Source organism: Emys orbicularis, chromosome 4 (genome assembly GCF_028017835.1).
Source record: "Emys orbicularis isolate rEmyOrb1 chromosome 4, rEmyOrb1.hap1, whole genome shotgun sequence".
NCBI lineage: Eukaryota > Metazoa > Chordata > Testudines > Emydidae > Emys > Emys orbicularis.
This window is the reverse complement of record NC_088686.1, coordinates 14,820,338-14,840,349: the sequence shown is the minus strand read 5'-3', so window position 1 is coordinate 14,840,349 and position 20,012 is coordinate 14,820,338. Positions and strand designations below refer to the sequence as shown.

Below are 20,012 nucleotides of genomic sequence, written 5' to 3'. Positions count from 1 at the left end.
TTGCTCCATCAAAGCAGCACATTGGTCTGTCTCTATAGTAGACTCAAAGGGTAGCTGAGAATTCTCTTTGGCATGGAGGAATCCTGGGATCGCAGAATGGTCTGTACCCATTCTTGTGGTTGGAAGTTGAAGCAGTCCTGTTTGGCCCTCTGTTGGCCCAGGACTAGAGCTGGTGATCAGAGCTATCTTTGCATCTGACTTCCCTCAACTGCACAACTGAAAATTGTGTCAGCTGAGTTTACTTTAAATTAAAGTTGCAAAATTCAGCTGAATTGCATAAATGTTACTTTAGAGCATTTCACTTCTGTATCTTATTCTACATTTCAGATGTAAAAGTAAGTAGTAAATCAGATTAAAAGAAATATCACATCTGGAAATAATGAAGTTTCCAAGCCTCTAAATCTTGCTGCTCCAGTCTGAGGTCTAATTACTTAACTGTATGTATGTCTCATTTCTGTGGAGTCTTAACTTCCTTAGAAGATAAAAATCTATAGATTAGAGCGTTTTCGTTTTAAAGGATATTCTCTACAACGAAGACATTTTAAAAAATTGACCATCATTCCTATCACTGTTTCAGCTCCTCTGGTGTAAGCAATGTTGGCTCTGGGCTGCCAATACCATTTTCAGCATTGTGTGGATTAGACCTCAGAGGAAGTCCAACTGGTGCTGAAAATGGCATTCAGATTTCATTTTAAGCATAAATAGTGCATAAGGGGATACGCAAGAGTTTAGCAATGTGGGGTGAAACTCTGGTCCTATATGGCAAAAGTCCCATTAACTTCAATAGGATTTCACTCTTGGAGTCTGATTCTTCTCTAACTAACACCAGTGTAAAATTTAGACACACTCTAGTTCAACCATAAATTATTGGGCTAGAAGCCAGAATCACTGAATGAAGTTTTATGGCCTGTCTTATGCAAATCAGGCTAGATGATCATAATGGTTCCTTCTTGCTGTAATACTTATGAGAGTATCTCCAGTGGAAGCTAACCGAGTTACACCTGTGAAAGTTAGGGGGCTTAAAAAAATAAATAAATCAGGCCTCTAAATGCTTTGAATACATTTGTAATGGAAATGCTGGAAGATCTTAAGTGCAAAATAAAAATTATTGCTAGCGCTTCCAAAATACACATCAAATATCCTAGAAGGGCACAGAGTTTATTTGACAGACTCATTCCAAGAAGGCCTAATACACTGAAGTATAAACTATACATAATTTAAAGTGCAATTTCAAATAGAGGAACATGCTGGTGGGAGGGGAAATCTTCCTATTGGGTAGGGTGACAGTGTGGAGACCAATCAGTTTCAAGATTTCAATACGAGGGTGGTAAAATTTTGCAAGCTATTTTAATGAAAGTGATGCAAATCCTTTTATAACTGCTGTTGTGAGACTTCCAGTATTATGAATGGCACAAGTTTTTGTAAAATCTGCCCATCTCATGGGAAATCAGCTGAATCCAAGCCAGAACACAGGAAATAAGCCCCTTTCAGCTCTTGGTGCCAGGGCCGGTTCAGATGCAGATGCAAACCTCTGACTCTAAGATCTGAAAGCCTTAAACAAAATATTTTTGCATTGTAAGCACACTATATAATGTCCTCCCATAAAGTCACCTCTTCACCTGGGTAACGTTAAGTCATTTAAAGACTAATATATTTGTAGAATGGAAGAGTTTAATTGTGCAAGAAGTAAACCAGTCAAAGAAACAGACATGAGAGTAAAACAAATTGTTACTTGTTTCATACATAGATCCTGAAGGGTTTCTTCTTGAAGATGTCCAGCATTCAGTTGAGAATTTGCAATATGTTGCTGGAAGTCTTTGCTCGCATTGTCTTTCTCAAGTCCAGCTCAAGAAGCAATGGAAGGGATTTTATTGATTAATCCAATTGAAAATGATTAAGGCTAAACTTAAGAGACCAACAAGTATGCCAAAAATAAACAACGCACAAGCCTGTGAAGACAGAAGAACAAACAGTGAATGTTGAACAGCAGAATTCAATTTATACTTCTGAGAATTGCTATTAAGACCCTGAATATGAAAAAGAAATTCTACCTCTAATGCATTGACAGGCCTTAACAGCACATTTTAAAATCATCTGCTATGTTTAAAATAAACAAGTATTTAAACACAGCTGCTCTTTCCAACACAAATTAAATATATTCAGAAAGATATTCATCTATATGAACACTAAGCTAAGCCTGCTTTGGGAATGATTTCACAAAGAATTCCCTTTCAAAACTGGTTTAGTGTGTCCACACTATCCACCTGGGAACTGTGTAGATGAACTTTGCATATTTAATGAAATTCCTGGAAAGGAATTAATTCTATTTGACCCTATGCACACAGGGGCTCAAAGCAAGTTAAGAAACAGAATTTAAACTCTACTTAAAAGACAGTTCTAGTTAAACACATTCCGAACACTGCTAGAGCAGCCAGGGTGGACAGAGAGAGACCCTCTGGAAACCATGTTTAGAAACAGCGTTCTATTTTCAACAGCATTAAAACTGTTATAACAGTAAGCAGATTACCGATTTATAGACAGCTCTGCTGATGTTATCATGCTGAATCTACGCAAGCTACTCAGAAGGCCCAGATACTCAAGACTTTAAACTGTATGTGGGTGTCAATACTAGCCTTTCCACTAAGATTTCCCATAACTGCTAGTCCTAGTGCAACCCTATGGAGGAGAGGGCGAGGGAAGATAAAAATGGTGGAAACATCAGTGTAGATAGTCTGCTGGCATTTTAACCACTGTGTCCTAACTTTTCTCAGTTGATATGGTGGTTAAAATGACAGTAACCATGGTCACAGGCAGTAGCATGTTGTTTGCATTAGAACTCCCTCATTGACTACCACTGGTAGTGCTGTAGCTGTTGTATCAACCGTGGGAAATGTTAGGGGAAAGGGGGGCTTGTGCCAAGGAAGGTTTATTAGGGAACAGCATATAAACAGTGTTCCACACAAACATGGTTTGTCTGGACAACATGGACACGGCCAAACTATATCAGAGCCATGTTTAAAAACAGATGGATCTGATCTAAAGCTCCAAATCTGGACTTTGGGGAAATTTGGATTCAGATCAATATTACACTGCTTAGACTCATGAAAGAAGTGGACTACATTAGTTTCAATAAGACCAGAGAACGGAAACAGAACTTAGCAGAAGACAAACTCTACTACTATTGCAGACTTCAGGCTGCTAAAAATGGGTGCAGTGCAAAAGGCAAAGCATATTCTGTAGTGTAATAAAATATATCTAACATTATAATCCTTGCATACAATAAAAACACATGGAAAAATAGCATACCCCAAGCTTCTGTCGTGATATAAAGTCCTCCCTGCTAAGTTTAAGATAAAACAGTCCAGGATACACAAAGAGCAAACATGTAGATGTGGTAGAACCTTTACGAGATAGTAAGAAAAATTTTAGTTGTAGTAAGACTGGTACAGGGATATAAGCAGATATATTGTGTGATCTTTTTAGTATAGAACCCCATAATCCCCAAAAGAACAACAAAAACAAAAACCCTAAACAAGAACAAAAAACTTACCAACTAATCCAAATACATTTCTAATGTCGGGCACATACAATGCAAGCAAAACAATGATTGCATTGAGTGCTAAAGTGACAAGGATATGGCAAATCCATGAAGTAGGAAGATGAGATAAAAAGATCATCATTACAGCCTTCCTTGCCTATATAATGAAAAGGGGGAAAAAATTCAAGCAGGCACAAAACTTTATTCTAAAAGCCTTATTGTTATTTCCATTTTGATAAAGTACACCTCAGGTTTTACTTGGAAAAGACCTTTTTAGAGGAAAACATTTATTGACGTAGTTCAACAAAAGCCAAAAAAAGGTGTTCACGTATAAATGTCATAGAAGATATGATACATACTTTACAGCCTTTAAAGAACAAAACATATTTAATTATTGCAAAATTGTGTGCACACACAAATCATTAATATACGTAACTATCTCCTTATGAAGAGCATATGGATTGTAGTAGTTGGATATACTTTGATGTGAATATTTGCTAATGGTTACATTCATCCAGAGAGGCATACCATTATCCTGAAAACTAAATGAAATTCTGAACATAAATCCCCTACAAACTGACAGAATTGTCCCCTACATTTTAGAACCACATGATAAATACTGCTCTAAAACTTAAGTAAATGCTACACTATGTGAAGACAAAGCTACATTAAACTTTCGTTAAATCACTAGCAGCAGAGTATTATTTGCTGACTTCAATTTTCCTCTCCATACAGTCTTTGGAAAACAGAATTTAAGAAAAATCAGACCAAATAAACTTTAGAAATACCGGTACTTTATTCTCTAAATGAAAAACAATGCTGTGGGTTAGTTTAAATCTAAGCTCAGTCTCAAAAAGCATAAATTAGCTTAGTGGTTAGTTGTTATTTTGGAGTTTTCATGGAACATATGCAAGTATGAGGTCTTTGATCAATCACTTGACAAATCAGTAAGATACACAAAGCTAGATGTGACTAATATTGCAGTCTGCAAAGAATTAGTATTACCATACTATGGAATTGCTATGCCAGCATCAAAACTTTTAGGAGTACTTACAGGGAAATGGATGAGAGGCACTGTCAAAATCACAGCAAATAACATGCCTAGTTTTACAGTCATGATGACAATATCATGCGGCAGGTACCTGCTATAACCTTGCAGTAATTCTGAGTCCACTTTGTCTGAAAACCAAGAAATTGAATGTCATAAATCAAAGGGAATTCAGAAACAGAACAACTATATATCACCTACATATTAATTCTCAAAGTTTCCATTTGGAGCAACTACTAGGCTGTTTTGTGCCCATGGCAGAATGAAGGCTGTGTGTACAAATTTCTTCCTGCCCCTAATGAAGCCAACAATAAACATATAGATGTTTGATACACAATCTAGAGAAACTTCCATTGTCAGAGTCATGAAACCAAGCTATGTACAAGTGAGAAAACAAACATGAAGAAGAAAGGGCTACAAAAGAGGGATACTCGGGCTTTGCAGATATAGACTATTAACTGGCCAATCCACAAGCAAGGCAACATTGTGCTAGTGTCAGGGATATGGGTGGTTGGACTCAGGCCTGCAAAATGCAGTATAGACACTGGAGCCCAACGTAGGATTACAAAGAGTATAGATGCTCCAGTGCTTCATTAACAAATCCAAGATCTGCTAACTCGAGTTTTACTAACCCTGCACTTACACTGCAGACACACCCTGAGTGGCTTAAAGAAAAGAGATGATGAGGAGACAGATGATAAATTATCCTGTAAAACAGCACAACTCAAGGCCCATTGTGTAGATAACTGAACTTGATGAGCTGCAACCAAGGTATCTGTGGTAGCCTTCAAATAAGATATCCAAAATAGTGATGAGTAGGGCTTGAAGAGGGTCTACTTTGTTAGATTAAGACCAAAGGAAAAATATTCAGACCAAATAAGCCTTTATCAGAATCTTTTCTGGTTTATGACAGAATAGTAATAATCCATGGGGAATACATGAGGATTTACCCTCTCAGGCTCCAAGCAGCAAGCTGAAGCCTGGTATAATTCATTTGAAAGATTTTATCCTGCCATGGCATATCCTAGAGACTAGGCTTGCTAACTGACACCTCCAGTTTGAAGAATGAGGGTCTCAGTAGTTAGAAGTAATCAGAACAATTTTTGCTAGGTTTTTAGTCTTCCTGATCATTTGTCCGAACAGACGAAAAAAGGGTGGAATTCAATAAGCCAAGGCACTGTGCCATATAGCTGGTTCTTTGTATCTGGAACAGAAAACTAGGAGACACTTTTTTGCTCAGAAGTAAACTCTTTCTGCTGGACCAATTGACCTTACATGTTCAGCTTTCCATACACATGTGGTATAAAGTGATTTGGAAGGTAAAATTTCACCATTTGGGAAAGTAGCTGCAGCGCCTCTAATTTCAAAGAGGAATTCTTAGTTATTCCTCCTAATGTATATATGCTACTGTTGTCTAATAGTTACCTTCTTTCAGTATTTTTGCAGACTAGTTATTATGGGGAAGGGATGATTGGCTAAAGTCATACTTCTATTAATGACACTTGAGATTGAGATTTGTTTGTTTGACGTGTAAGTGATTGGATGTTGTGGCAAAAGGCTGGTGCTTGAGAGCTGCCAAGTTAAACCATGGGAAGTACAAGAATTTAATAGAAAACAGGGGTTGAAGCAACATAAAAGACCAGGTGAGAGAACATTCAGTGAGAATTTTAATTCCCTCAGCAGTAATGAGGGTTCTTCTCTAATCTCCACCACCATTTTAAAACTATTTGGAGAGTGAGATTAGTTTTGCAAAAGTCACATCTGGGATGGCAACTATTATGTTCAAATCTCTTATAGCACAAGCACAACTCCTATTTTTGGTACAAAAAGTGGGAAATAATGATTACTTAGAAAACAAACCAATAACTGCAACTTTCACTTTTGTTTCCATGACTTTTGCCCTTTCATCCTGACAAGTTCATGACTTTTCTTGGAACATGCCATGATTTAAAAAAAAAATAAACAAAGAAAAATCACACCCCTACAAATGATCCGCTACTCTAACTCCTAGCAGACTTATGCTATCGTGGGCTTCTGCTCCCAACAAAGCCTCTTGGTCACATTGACTTACAGATACACAGCAAAGAGTCAACATCCTTCCAAACTGGATGTAGAAGAAACATCTGTTCTCAAAGGAGAAGTTTTTTCGCTTTTCAGTTGGTTTTTACTTTTCTAGGAATGGCGTTTATGACAAGGGGATGGAGAGGTGGGGCAGGGGTGGGGGAGTTTCACTCATTCAATTTAATTAGCCTTCTTGGCTAAAGATAGTGGAAGACAGGACGAGTAGCTTGCAAGCAGGAAAGAACCCTGTATGTATCCTCTGCAAAAAAAAAAAAAAAAAAAAAAAAACTATTTAATTAATGTACATTATACCATCAGGCCTGAAAGGAAAAGAAAAAAAGAGACACAATCATTTCATTCAAAGTAAAGGTTAAGGGCTGTAGTCAAGGCAGAGCAAGGCTCCAATTAGGTCTACTGCATAAGGGACCAGGAACATGGTCTCCAAGACATGACTTCAGTGCTCTTTCTTCCTTTCCCCTTTTGCTGGGGGCTTATCTGGAAACATGTGGGAAGAGCCAGCATGAGGTGGAACTATCCCAAGTTGCATTGACAAATCTGACAGGGTGTTAGGCAGCAAGGTGAATTAGGCTGCACTTTAAGGTGCCACCGGACTCAAATGATAAAGACTAACAGATTTATTTGGGCATAAGCTTTCGTGGGTAAAAAACCTCACTACTTCAAATGCATGGAGTGAAAGTTACAGATGCAGGCATTATATAATGACACATGACACATTATATAATGCCTGCATCTGTAACTTTCACTCCATGCATTTGAAGTAGTGAGGTTTTTTACCCACGAAAGCTTATGCCCAAATAAATCTGTTAGTCTTTAAGGTGCCACCGGACTCCCTGTTGTTTTTGTGGATACAGACTAGCACGGCTACCCCCTGAACTTTTTATCATTTGAGGGGAAGCCCACATAATTTATTTGCTCTGTCATTGTCAGATCCAGCTGGCTAGAAAGCAAGCAAGCAAGCAAGCAAAGGGAATAGACAAAGGGGAACCAAGGGGAAAAATACCCTAATTTGCAGGAAGACAGTAAAAGTCAGGTTAGAAAGTTGGCAGGAGCAGTCCTACACCAATAGCAAAGGCACTGAGGTAGGGACTGCTAGTCTCCACTATGTAATTGATAATAGGAATTTGTTGTGCCTACAACAGAAATACATTAATGTCTGAAGAGGCAGCATGCTTTTTTGCAAGAACTCAAAGCAATTTCCCCTGCAGATCAGTAATTATTTGGTAAGGGTCAACAGGACTGGTGCTGTGCCAGATTGTCCCGAGCCCACAGACATTCTAAACAGATAACACAAAATACCCAGAGAGACAAGGGTTCTCTTAAGAGCATTTCCCCCCCTACTGTTTGTCAGTCAAAGTAAATAAAACTCTCAGCCAGAGATTAACACATGTTAACTTCATGAGAGGAGTGAATTTTGAGAAGCAATTTGAAAGAAGAATCCTCATGCAGGTCAGTAATGCATTTCAGTGACCATGTTTGTATAATGCTACCATACTGCAGAGGGCAGTTGATCCAGATTGCTGGATGGAAACTTGAGAGAATACAACTTTGGCATGCATGATCTATGAACATGCATGATCTATGAACAAAATGTATAATCATGTGAAAATAAAGCTGGATACATGTAGAGCTGAACCACTTTATCTTGGAAAGATATAACACTGCGACATTATATGACAGGGTACTACAAACACGGTCACACAGTTGACATATCACACTGATGCAGAGTAGCTTCTATCTATATTTTATAGGAAGACTGAACTGCTATATTAAATGGACACTCACCTACTTCTGACAATGTTATGATAGACCTTTAAAAAAAGAAAGCCATTGTGTAGTTAAGAGTTCTGAAATCTGTTTAAGTATTTGGGAGAAGCAAGCCTACCAGAAAGACTATTAAGTCACCTATATTTAAGCCCCAGCTACAAAAATATGGCACTTGAAAGTGTTCAAAAACTGCATCGTCAATTGCATAGTTACTACACTGCTGCTGCAGCATACTGCCATGCAAAATCTACAGAAAAGCAGAACTGAGGGAGTCTGCTGAACAGGTAGGATGATTTTTATATGTACAAGTTTATAATTGGAAATCCTCATTTTCTGTTTAAGTACAAAAATTCACCAACAAAACATAACTACCACCCTCCCCATCCCCACCCTTAAAATGGCAAGGGTCCTTTAAAGAGACCTTCAACAGAATGCACACCTTGGTCCCCACGTCCACGGTAATTCATACCCTATGTATCATTGTGTGTTTGTGCTTACTCTGGTTTGCCTTTCTGTTGCAGATAGCAGCAGTGTCTTTAAGACGTCACTTTGTGTGGAGGAATGTATGATACAAATAATTAGTGAGGCTGTTTAGTAAAGCTTTCTTGGAGGGTTTGTTTAAACTTTTGTTTTTGTTTCATTAATCACACAGATTTCTATTCAAATAAATCCATACAAGAAACCTACAGCTTATCATGGGCTCTGTGACGTGTCCATACTGCTCTTGGCGGTGCTTTGGAGGGGTGCAAAGATGACCGTAACCCACCTTTACACCTCCGCGCTCCTAAGGTCAGCCTGCTACCGATCCAGTCCTTGGTGTAAGGCAGAGCAGGCAATGCTGCATGTTGTGCTACAGGTGCACTGGGTTGACCAAATGGTAATTAGCATGTCAAGCTTCTTGAATGTAGGCATGATCTTAGAAGATATTTCACTAATCCCAATTAAGTAAGTGAACTGTTTACTTGTATACTGTTTAAGGCCCCAATCCGGCAAAGAATTACATACATGCTTAACTTACACACTGAGTAACCATACTGAAGTTAATTTTTACAAAGCTAGGCACATCTGTAAGCCTTTGCAGGACTGGTGCTTAAGTGGCTTAACTATTTCATATGTGCAACTCAGGCCTTATTTTAAATACCCCAAATATTTTATTCCCCTCTATGCATTCTATAGTAGGCTTTATATATGTGCAAACAGAATGAATTATTTAGCACACAAATCAAATGAAAAAATCCTTGGGAGCAGGCAGAATCAGTACATGCACTATGCAATACATGATAAGCCAGAACATTCTTCACTATTATCCTGACCTTTAAAGAACTGTTAAGAACATACTTACCATAAAAAGTAAGGTACCCAAACAAGGCAGACACAAAATAGAGTAGGAAACTCAGACCAATTCCTGTTTTGGTTACATTCTGCATTCTGCTTTTCGATGGACTAAAATGCAAAATAGCCCCCCCCCCCCAAATAATTATTATGGTTTGAGGTGTTGAACACATAGCAGTTTACCTTTAGAATGATCTTGAAATTTACAGGGATGAACCCCTGTGGTTTAACATTACCCAATACTTTGCTGGTCCCTGTATTTGCAGATTTCAAATCACTTTACACAAGACAAGTATCATTATCCCCATTTTACAGACATGGAAACTGAGGCACACAGAGGTGAACTTCCCCCCCCCCCACAGTTCTGACTTGCCCAAGATGACACATCAAGTCAATGGCAGAGCCAGGAATAGAACCTAGTCCAGTATCCTATCAACTGAGCCACACAGGGTGACTATCATATCAGTGCAGATTTGGCCAAATGCAGGCTCTCTGGCTGCTATAAAAATCAGCTAGTAAAGGTCTGTGGATTTTGTTTTTTTCCCAGTAGACAATCAAAACGTATTTGCTAATTTCTCTGCTACAAATATAATCAGAGGCTATGTCTACACTACAAGCTAGGCATGTGATTCCCCTGCTTGCGTACACCTATTTGCAGTAGCTTGATGGAGAGCTAGCGCGAGTATAAATAGTAGTTTAGCTGCGGAAACATGGACAGCAGAGGCAGGGGTGAGCTGGACTGAATACAAACCTGCCTGAAAACAGTGGGTACATATTTGGCATGGCATAGCTCAGCTGTGCCTCTGCCGACGTTCCCATGCCATCATGGCTACATTACAATTCATACTCGATAGCTCTTATTAAGCAAACACGATTATGTGCATATGAGCAGGGGAATCACACCCCTAGCTTGTAATGTAGACATAGCCTAAGAAGCAAATGCCAGTGCTGCCTCAGATGAAAATTTTGCCTACCTAATATATAAAGGATAAACCCTTGTCATTGTTCAACAGCACTAAGTTAAATACGGAACAGATTTTCTGACAACTTTGATTGAATAAGAAAAACACTATCGTTATATTTTAACATTACTTGCTTTCCATATGTTACCTTTGGAGCTCACAGTAAATGGGCAATACTGAGGTATGGCAGAGAAACGAGAAGGCCATGGTTGGGATGGCATAAGCGCTCTAAAAGGGGGGGGGGAGAGAAAACAAAGAAAACATAATTTCTCACTATAAACAGCTGTAAATTATTTTGAGTATACCTAAGATTCTACTTCATGGCCTCAATCCAATGCCTGAAATCAATGGGAGTATTTTTGGACTAATGCTTCTGGATAATCTCCATACTACAGAATGGGGGTTTCCCAATTTTTTCATGAAACTGGGCCATTTCAGCTAAGAACTCCAGTATATCAACCAATGGTCATATTTAAGGTTAATCTTCCACTGACCGTGGAGGGTATGGGCTGCAAGACTCTTTTTGGATATATAAGGCCCAAAAGTGCCAAATCCTACTCACCTTACTCATGTAGGTACTTCCACTTTAGTTCCTGAGCCTACTCCCATAAGTAAGAGGAGCAGGATTTGCCACATAGGGTCAGTAAAAATACGACAATTGGTCATTTATATAGTATGAAACTTACTAAATTATAAGTACAGCTGTCTAGAACATGCAACATTATTGTGTCAAATTATTGACTCCTTTAACCTGCCCTGAACTTTTAGTTAAAAAATTCAGTATTCATGTCTCTTAAAAATTGGTTACAGCATTCAGAAACCTGAAAGACCTAAAAAAAAATGCTTTTGCAAATGAAGTCTGAAGGCTGTTCTATACTCAAAGTTTTATCAGTAAAATTGCCAGGGGGGTGATTTTTCTTCTGCACAACTAACAGCTAGAAACTTTTTTTAAATGAAAGCTGAGACACTGGAGAAAAACTGAGGGGCATATTTGGGTACCCCCAACCTACAGCTATTCCTTTAGAAAACATTGGTTTATGCCCTAAGCCAGGAGAGTTCACATCCATTAAAAAACCAAAACCTCTGCACACCCCACCTGTTAATAAGATACACAGCACATTACCTCCTTAGAAAAATGAAAGAGCTTTGCTTTACAATCCTCAGTAGAATTTGAAATCTGTGCAAGATACATACACAAAATAAGGGAAATGACATTAAATGACTGACTACAAACCACAGACATTAGATCACATTGCTTCAAGCTAATAAAATCATGCTAATTAAAGAATACCAATATTATATGAATGAAAAGGAACTAAGGATTTATCAACTATTTTTTTAATTATAAAATATTACTAACCCGAGGGTTTTGATGTAGAGAAAGAATTACTTATATTACTAAAAAGTTAGAAAAGCTTCAAAATAGCATGTATGTTACCTGTAAGATCTCTATAGGGCTGTTTAATGTCAGTGGACAAGGGATGGACCATTTTTTTATTACAACCTGTAAAGACAGAGTTTATTTAATATTCTCAAGACTGCCTAAAAGCTGGGGTATTATATAAATAACTAGAACATGAGGATATTGATAAACACAGTAATACAGGGCACTGCGTCAATTGTAAACATCCTGCTTGTCTATTGGAGAGCTGGGCAAGGAAGATAAACAGGATTCGATAGAAAATGCTGCCAACACCATTCCCAGCCAGTTAATTAGATATTAAAGGCTGCCTTAAAGGAGGCATGGCTGGAGTATAGGTCTAACATTGCAATGGCAGAAACGTGGTTGCAATTAGAAGGCAAAAGTGGGAAAAGAAAACCCCCCAAACCAAAACCCTAACATTTCCCAGAAAGCTATAGGGAGTTTTACCTACACTGATGGTTTTGACAGTTCCATGTGGTGAGAATGAAAATTAGAAGGAAATTAAGGAAAAAAATATGACACTTTCCCTCTCATGAGTTGATTTATAATTATAGTTGCACTCTTCCTGTCACTGTATTTATGGCTCTGTCCACATTTCCCATTCTAGTTATCTATATTTAGAGGTTAGAAATTCTTTGTATCACTTGCTCGAGGCTTTAAACATGAAATAATAAGGGGTCAGATTCATAACAGGGATAAAATGGAAGAGATCTGTCCTTTTATCTCTGAAAATCTACCAACTATCTGTACAAACATGTTAGAGAAACAAGATTGATGAAGTAATATCTTTTATTGGACCAACTTCTGTTGCTGAGAGAGAGAAGCTTTCGAACTTACACGAACTCTTCTTGAGATACATGTGCAAACCTGTGGCATTCTCAAGAAAGCAAGGACTAGAAGCGCCCCACTCTCATGCAGTATCCCCAGCAAAAGTGTGGCCAGAGGGAATAGTGGGTATATGGCATGCTATTCATGCAACCTTGCAACACAGGCACAAGAAAACCCTCTGCAGCAATAACACAGGTCTTAAATTATGCAGCTTAGAAGCTTTTAAAATACTTTTCGTCAGCTGAACTCAAAGCACTTTGCAAATGCAGGTAAGTTTCATTATTTCCACTGCAAATGAGGGCACTGAAGTACAGAGAGGTGATGAGACTTGCTTGAGGTCACACAGCAGGACAGAGATCTAGGAATAGAACCCAGATTAATGCCCTATACACTAGGACCAATGGTGCCCAAACTTTTCCTGTTGTGCCCCCGCCTTACCAGTAATGGAATCTGTCCGTGCTCTCCCCCATGACAGCAGTTGGCTCAGCAGAGGAGCGGAGACTGAAGGTGGGGATGGGGGCGGAGGTGGGGCTGAAGGCAGAGATGGGGCCAGAACTGGGTGTCGTTCCCTCCTTGTCCCCCTCCCCACTGTGGGGGCTGGCCTGGGCCCCGCCGCACGCCCCCATGAATGTTCCTCCACGGCCCCCTAGGGGGGAGTGCCGCACAGTTTGGGAACCACTGCACTAGACCATGCTGCTTAAATAAGATATGAGCAATATATGGTGCCTATCCCTGCAGCAGGGAATATTAAATTTGTGCTCACAAGCAAAAGCCGAAGGAGACAGTATGTACATGAAGCCGATTGTACAGAATTATTGTATATGTAAAATAAGGGTATTACTTCCAATGACTGGTGCAGATTTCTTCTGCAACAAATTGAAGTACATCGGTCATGACAGAAATTAATACTGTGCAAACTACATGTATTTCAATAGTACATACCGGTATCACCTGTTTCAAAGTAGTTAACTATGAAAACTAAATTGCATTTCATACAGGTTCCAGATTTTCAGAGTCGCAGTTTAAAAAAAAATAAATAAAATAAAATAAAAAACCTTAAATTTTTGCCTAACAGTATTATTTTTCTTTAAACATACATAATGGCATATGGCCTCACTTACATTTCTTTGTAGTTCCTAATTTGTCATGTACAAACTAAGGCAGAAATGTGCAATTTTTATAGCTTCATAAGAAATGTAGTACCCTCCGCATCTCTGAAATACATAGCGTTTCCTAGCCCCACACACAAAGGTCTGGGCCTGGAACCAAAATGCTTTCTACCTCTGCAGTATCCATGTTTGAATCTTGCTTATAGTTTATGTTCATCTCTTATGGTTCTATGCATACATTTCTTTTTTAAACCAAATTTTTTTTTCTGATCTTTTCATTCATCGTAATGACTTATTTCTGAAAACTGCACCCATTTCCTTTTAAATGTAAAAGGACTACAGAGTGCATTTTAAAACTCATTGCACGTACCTCAGCCCAAGACCTAACCAATAATTCTTGAGGGTGGTAGCTTTTTTAAAATGTATTTTAGAGGGGAGGTCAAACACTGAGCTAATAATGGAAACTCATTTTCAGCCTTGTTAACTATGGAGAGGCTATTGTTGCTCCATAATACCAAGCTGCAGAAGATTACCTCCCAACCTCCGCATAAGAGCATTTCAGTTCTTGACAGATCCCCTAAGGAGCTGTTTTGGACAGCTTTGAAGTTTGGTTTTATCACACGGTTCAGTTCCTAATGGGTTGCCTTGCTCTCCTGGATGGCACGTTCTTTGGACTCATTTTCCACAATGTTTATCCTTTTTTACAATAAGTCTGCCGTGCAAGTCAATGCAAGCCAGAGTAAAGCAGGGGGCATTTTGCCATACTTCTAAATAGGACTCTTTACATACCTTCTTGATCCTACTGAATATTACATTTGTGCATTAGCAACTGTATATTCTCTCCAGTAAAAAGCAATGCAATTCTAAGCCACAATTCTCTTCCTAGGGCTGCATAACAGATCTCAGCTCCAATATTTGGTTCTCTTTCCTTTACAGAGCCCACAATAGGGGAATATCAGGGTCAAAAATCCCCCAAATGGCTCGGAGGAAAGAAGTTTTCCTTTCAGTTGCAAAGAAGGTGTTTGATGTATTAATATAAATTGCCTAAGTTCTACTTCTCTTGGATTCTTTTTGAGCAGTTTCACTTTGAACTGTCTCACTTCATTCTACATGTAAATTTAATTTACTTGTAATATGACATTTTCTTCCTGTGCTAGTTACAGTAATAGTTAGAAGCTAAGAAAACAGAATTCCATTCCACAAGTAGGAAAATGAAGTGTACATGCCAGTTTTCACTGCCGTGTCAGCAAAACAAAAATATTGTTACATTTACCAGACCAAAATATAATTATTTTAAATCTTTTCACATGCTTTAAAGTTCATACATATTTTCATCTCTTCAGAAAAACAAACTTATCCTGTCCAAAAAAGTGTATGCCGGGACACAGAGAAAACTCTTAATTTTACAGAGAACTTTAAAAAAAGAAAAAAAAAAGGGAAGACTTATAAAAGCATTTAAACAATAAGAAAAATGTTAGCTAGATAAGCTGTGCACTGATTTTTAACTTACCACAAGAGCAAAGTACACCATAAAGAAAAATGATAAACTACTTGTATAGCCAAGAAAGCCTGTAAAATAACAGTAAAAATAAAAGGCAATTTATAAGAAAATTGATCCTAATGTACAGCTAAAGCTTTACATTTTAGGCATGTTTTCTATTACAGTGCTTGGTATCTGGGGCTTAAGACTCAGAATAACAACATTCCAACTGCCTGTCACAGATCATTTATGTAGTTTTGTAGGGCAGAATTAGAACTGGCTTACCACTAATGGCATGCTGTAAGTAAATGCAGCTCTTTAATGTTCTGCTGTAAAGATTTTATTTTAGTATGGCAGACAAAATACTATTGCAACCCAAGTAATAGGTTAACTAGGCAGGCCTGGAAGACAGAACATGCTACAATAACTTAAATAGTCCCTACGATCACCAACCCCCTGCCAGCTAAAATAAATAAATAACCCATTAAGGTTTTTAAGTCCTCGGTTGTAATTGCTACTAAAATAGAATAATACTATCTTCTTTCCTTAAATTACTTACCAATTTTCGGAAGAAGTGCAAGAGGAAAAACAATGCAGACTGAAGTAATCAGTAACAGCACTCTGCCATCAAGATACCATGACCTATTGGAAAAGATAATTTTAAATTGCACAAAGTTCAAAGGCCCTAAAATATACATCTACTACTTTACTAAACACTTATCTTGGACAAATAATCCTTAGGAGAAAAATATGCTTTTTTAATTCAGCATCGCTAGATCATCATGCTCACTATAAGGATTTGTATTTTTAAGTTTATATATATATATGGTTGTATTGAAATTGAGTTCTCCAACGATCAGAATACAGGAATGACCAACACTCTAGACAGTTTTCTGGTAGGCAAATACTTGCATTGAGATTGGTGGAAGAGGCCTGATTTACACAGCTGTGATTACGTCTTAATAATCATGCAGTATGCAAAACCTTGAGCTCAGACAAAGTAGTTGATCACAGCACTGGGATTTCCAGGACCATGGTTAAATCTCAACATCTGTACAGTATGAAAAATATAGACTGTCACTTATGTGGACAACTACCAGTCCTGTTTTTTAAAAAAGTGTTATGTATAGTGAGATAAAAAGCCCAGAGTCCACAAGCTGACAGCATTATTGCCAACTGGAGGTCATACTTCCAAGTCAAGTGACCATTTTGCTATGTATTGAAAACTTTTGTAGAAACATTATATTAGAGTTTTTTTTTTTAAATGTATTGTTGCCTTGATGTGCTACAGCTTCAGTTACTTTCTAATGAAACTTTGCTATTTGCAGCCCTTAGGAGCAGTGTCAGTTAATACCATCCAGCCTAGGCAACAGCAGAGCTCCAGCAGTAATCATAGCAGCCATCTTGGATAAATATAGAGACAGTTTTCTCACTGTTTACAATTTGTCCCTCATGTTTGCTTTAAAATGTTGTATTTACTCAGTACTTTATTGAGGTCATTCCCTGAAAGTGTGCCCCCAATATATTTACATGTCATTTTAATTCACAGTTTGTCATAATTTGTTTCCCACAGGGTGGCTGATGAACTTTAAAATTAATAGAGGGGGTAAGTAAATGGACTATACATGCGGCACTAAGTGAGGGGTAAGCTGAAGTACCTCAGCTGCAGTATACAGCGGCATCTCTGTTTTAAGCTACATGACTGTCTAGACCAACAGCTAAACAATCAATAGATTACAGTACCAATAACCATTGATGAGTTAGGAGGACAAAACTTTTTTGGTTAGCATGTACTAATCAATACTATTATGTTTGGAAAATGCATTCTTAAAAAAAAAACACCACCATATAAAATACAACTACAACATATGAAATACAAGTCAGAAAAAAAAGTATTACAAAAATATTTTTAAAGTGTTTTAGTGTGAAATATGGAAGTTATGTTTTATTAAAAATATAAGAGTGAAACATCAGTGATCAAACAACCCCACCAAGTTTTTCCATAAAGTATTAAAGTATAAAAACATTTTCTCTCAAAATGAAAGTTTTTAGATTTCCTATAAAACTGGTTTGAGCTGTAACTTTACTCCTCTATGATAAAAATGTTCCAAGTATGAAATATGGAGTATAAGTTTTTAGCTGTACTGCAAATGTTTTGGCAAGCAGATGTTCTTTTTTTCCATATTTTAAACTAAAAACAGACATTTATAAATTGATTTAATTTCATTCCCAAATAGAACAGGACAAGACCATCATATGTTCTAAATTAGGCTCTTACTCTCAGTCCATATCACTTATGCAACACACAGGCAAGACAACTTAATTGCATCAATCATATCCTCCTGACAGGGTCATTAAATGTTAACAGAGAGCTCACAAATTACAACATTTTGACGCAGTCTGTGTTTTAAACTACGTTCATGTCATCGTCAAAAAATATATGGAGTTCTTGTTATTCAGACTGATTGAAACATTTCCATTTACAATTAACAAGTGTGTATGTGGTACTTTTTAAAAAAATATACAAAATAGGCATTAAGGCACATTGCAAACTGTGGTCCTAAGCCTGGAAACACTTATACATTTTTAAAATTTTATCTACAGAAAAATTTACATGCATACACATACTCTAAATACATTGCATAAGTGCATATTTAGATCCTATACATGCATATAAAACTCATTTTTCACAGATAGTGATGTTTCAAGTGTGTGAATTTGCTAAACTAACTGAAGTTTAAGATAAACCATGCACCAAAATGAAAGCATATCAGATGCCATATTGACCTAACAGAAACAAAACTGTCATGTAACCACATCTGGAAACAAATTTCCTACTATAATTAGTTAAATCAGCCACCCAATATTTATGTCCCTTGCATATTTAAGACTACCTTTAGGTTTGATATTTGATTACGTATTTTGCGTGCTTAATTATTTCCTACAATTTTACAAATTAACTACCAAAGAGGTATACATTAAGGTCGCAACAAATGGACAAAAGGAAATAAAAATATTAAAGGTTCTGCTCCATCATGACAATTCAGGCTGCTGTGTGAAGCTTTAAAGAAAAAAGGTTAAACTATATAAGTTATAGATGAAGCGAACAGGCTTTGGACATGCAGAAAAAACAAGGAAAAAAGTCATAGTTCAGTGTATGCACTTTGATTATGGCTTAATCAGTAATTTCAAAATACGTTTTATATATGGAACAGATTATGGGAGTTTGATCATACCCACAGTGGAAAGATTCCCATTGACTTCAAATGGAAATGGATCAGACCAAAGAAACCCTCAGTATGTTTCAGGTAAGATACATATTCTGGTAGTTCTCGTTTTGAACATATGAATTATTTACACGACAACCAGCAAAGTTTGGTGGCGTCTGTATCAGGCAGAAATTTTGGCACATTAAGAAATACAACTCTTTCTTCTAGACTGTAAGGTCTTCAGACAGGGACTGTGTCACTATAGACGCTTGTAAAGTGCCTAGCAGAATGGGACCACATTCCTGATTGGGGCCTCTAGATTCTACTGTTATATGAATGCCAATAATTATGAAAAGATAATTAAAAGTTGCTACAATCCTTATTATAAATTTTTGTTGGAAAGAGTCAACTCTGAATGAACACAACCATTATTTAAAAGTAAAGTAAAATCAATAGTAAATGTCTGGTTATATTGGACTGCAAAAATAAAGAATTTTTTACATAACACTTACCCAATCAATTCAATATGCTTAATGTCACAGTGCTCAGAGAGGGCTTAAAATATCAGGTTGAAGGTGGAAGATGACATTAGTTACAATGTTAAAGACAACAATTACATCTTTTTTTCAAGCTTATGGCAATATTTTCCAAATTAAAAGCAAACACAAAACATGACCATTTTATACAGTGCTTTAATAGGTTAATGACCTCTATTATTAAAAAAAAAAATTCAGACTATCACAGACTGCTCTTTCCCTAAGTGACAACAGTTTTTAATTATAACCATAAAAAAGTATCATATTGAAAAAATTAAATTAAGAAAAATAACATTTTTTAAAGTAAGCACTACAACATTTATGTACTGTGTCTGTATCACTCGCATACACAGTGTATCTCGGTCAGAGTTTGTATACTGAGCTTAAGCCCAGAGAAAAATGTTATAACTGAGTGAAAAAATCTCCTAAAATAAGAGTTTCAAAACAGCCATAACACAACCTAAAACATATTGTCATGAATGGTGACAGCACTGTAACAACCAAAATAAGATACTCTAATGCTGAAGCTGGAACGTTTTTCTTAGCTAGCAGAGCCAGTTTTCTTGTGATGGATCTGATTCAGATCTAATGTACATTGCCTGCTATATACAACTATATAGCTGTACTTCCAAAGCATAATTTCTTTAATGGAAACCAAGTTGGGGAATTATAAACCATGTTTGAAAACTTGCCATGTTTCT

General features: G+C 37.2%; 1 protein-coding gene across 1 annotated transcript in view; it reads right to left on the bottom strand.

Annotated features, from left to right (window-relative positions):
- Positions 1-1,662: 1,662 nt before the first annotated feature.
- Positions 1,663-20,012, bottom strand: part of SLC38A6 (solute carrier family 38 member 6) — a 48,984-nt gene continuing 30,634 nt past the window's right edge. Inside the window, exons 7-16 of the mRNA XM_065403687.1 lie at positions 16,126-16,208; positions 15,597-15,655; positions 12,165-12,230; positions 11,850-11,903; positions 10,875-10,954; positions 9,775-9,875; positions 4,593-4,717; positions 3,551-3,695; positions 3,307-3,401; positions 1,663-1,949 (exon numbers count right to left, since the gene is read on the bottom strand). Coding sequence (XP_065259759.1) covers positions 1,869-1,949; positions 3,307-3,401; positions 3,551-3,695; positions 4,593-4,717; positions 9,775-9,875; positions 10,875-10,954; positions 11,850-11,903; positions 12,165-12,230; positions 15,597-15,655; positions 16,126-16,208 — 889 coding nt within the window. The 3' untranslated portion in view covers positions 1,663-1,868. The remainder of the gene's footprint in view (positions 1,950-3,306; positions 3,402-3,550; positions 3,696-4,592; positions 4,718-9,774; positions 9,876-10,874; positions 10,955-11,849; positions 11,904-12,164; positions 12,231-15,596; positions 15,656-16,125; positions 16,209-20,012) is intronic.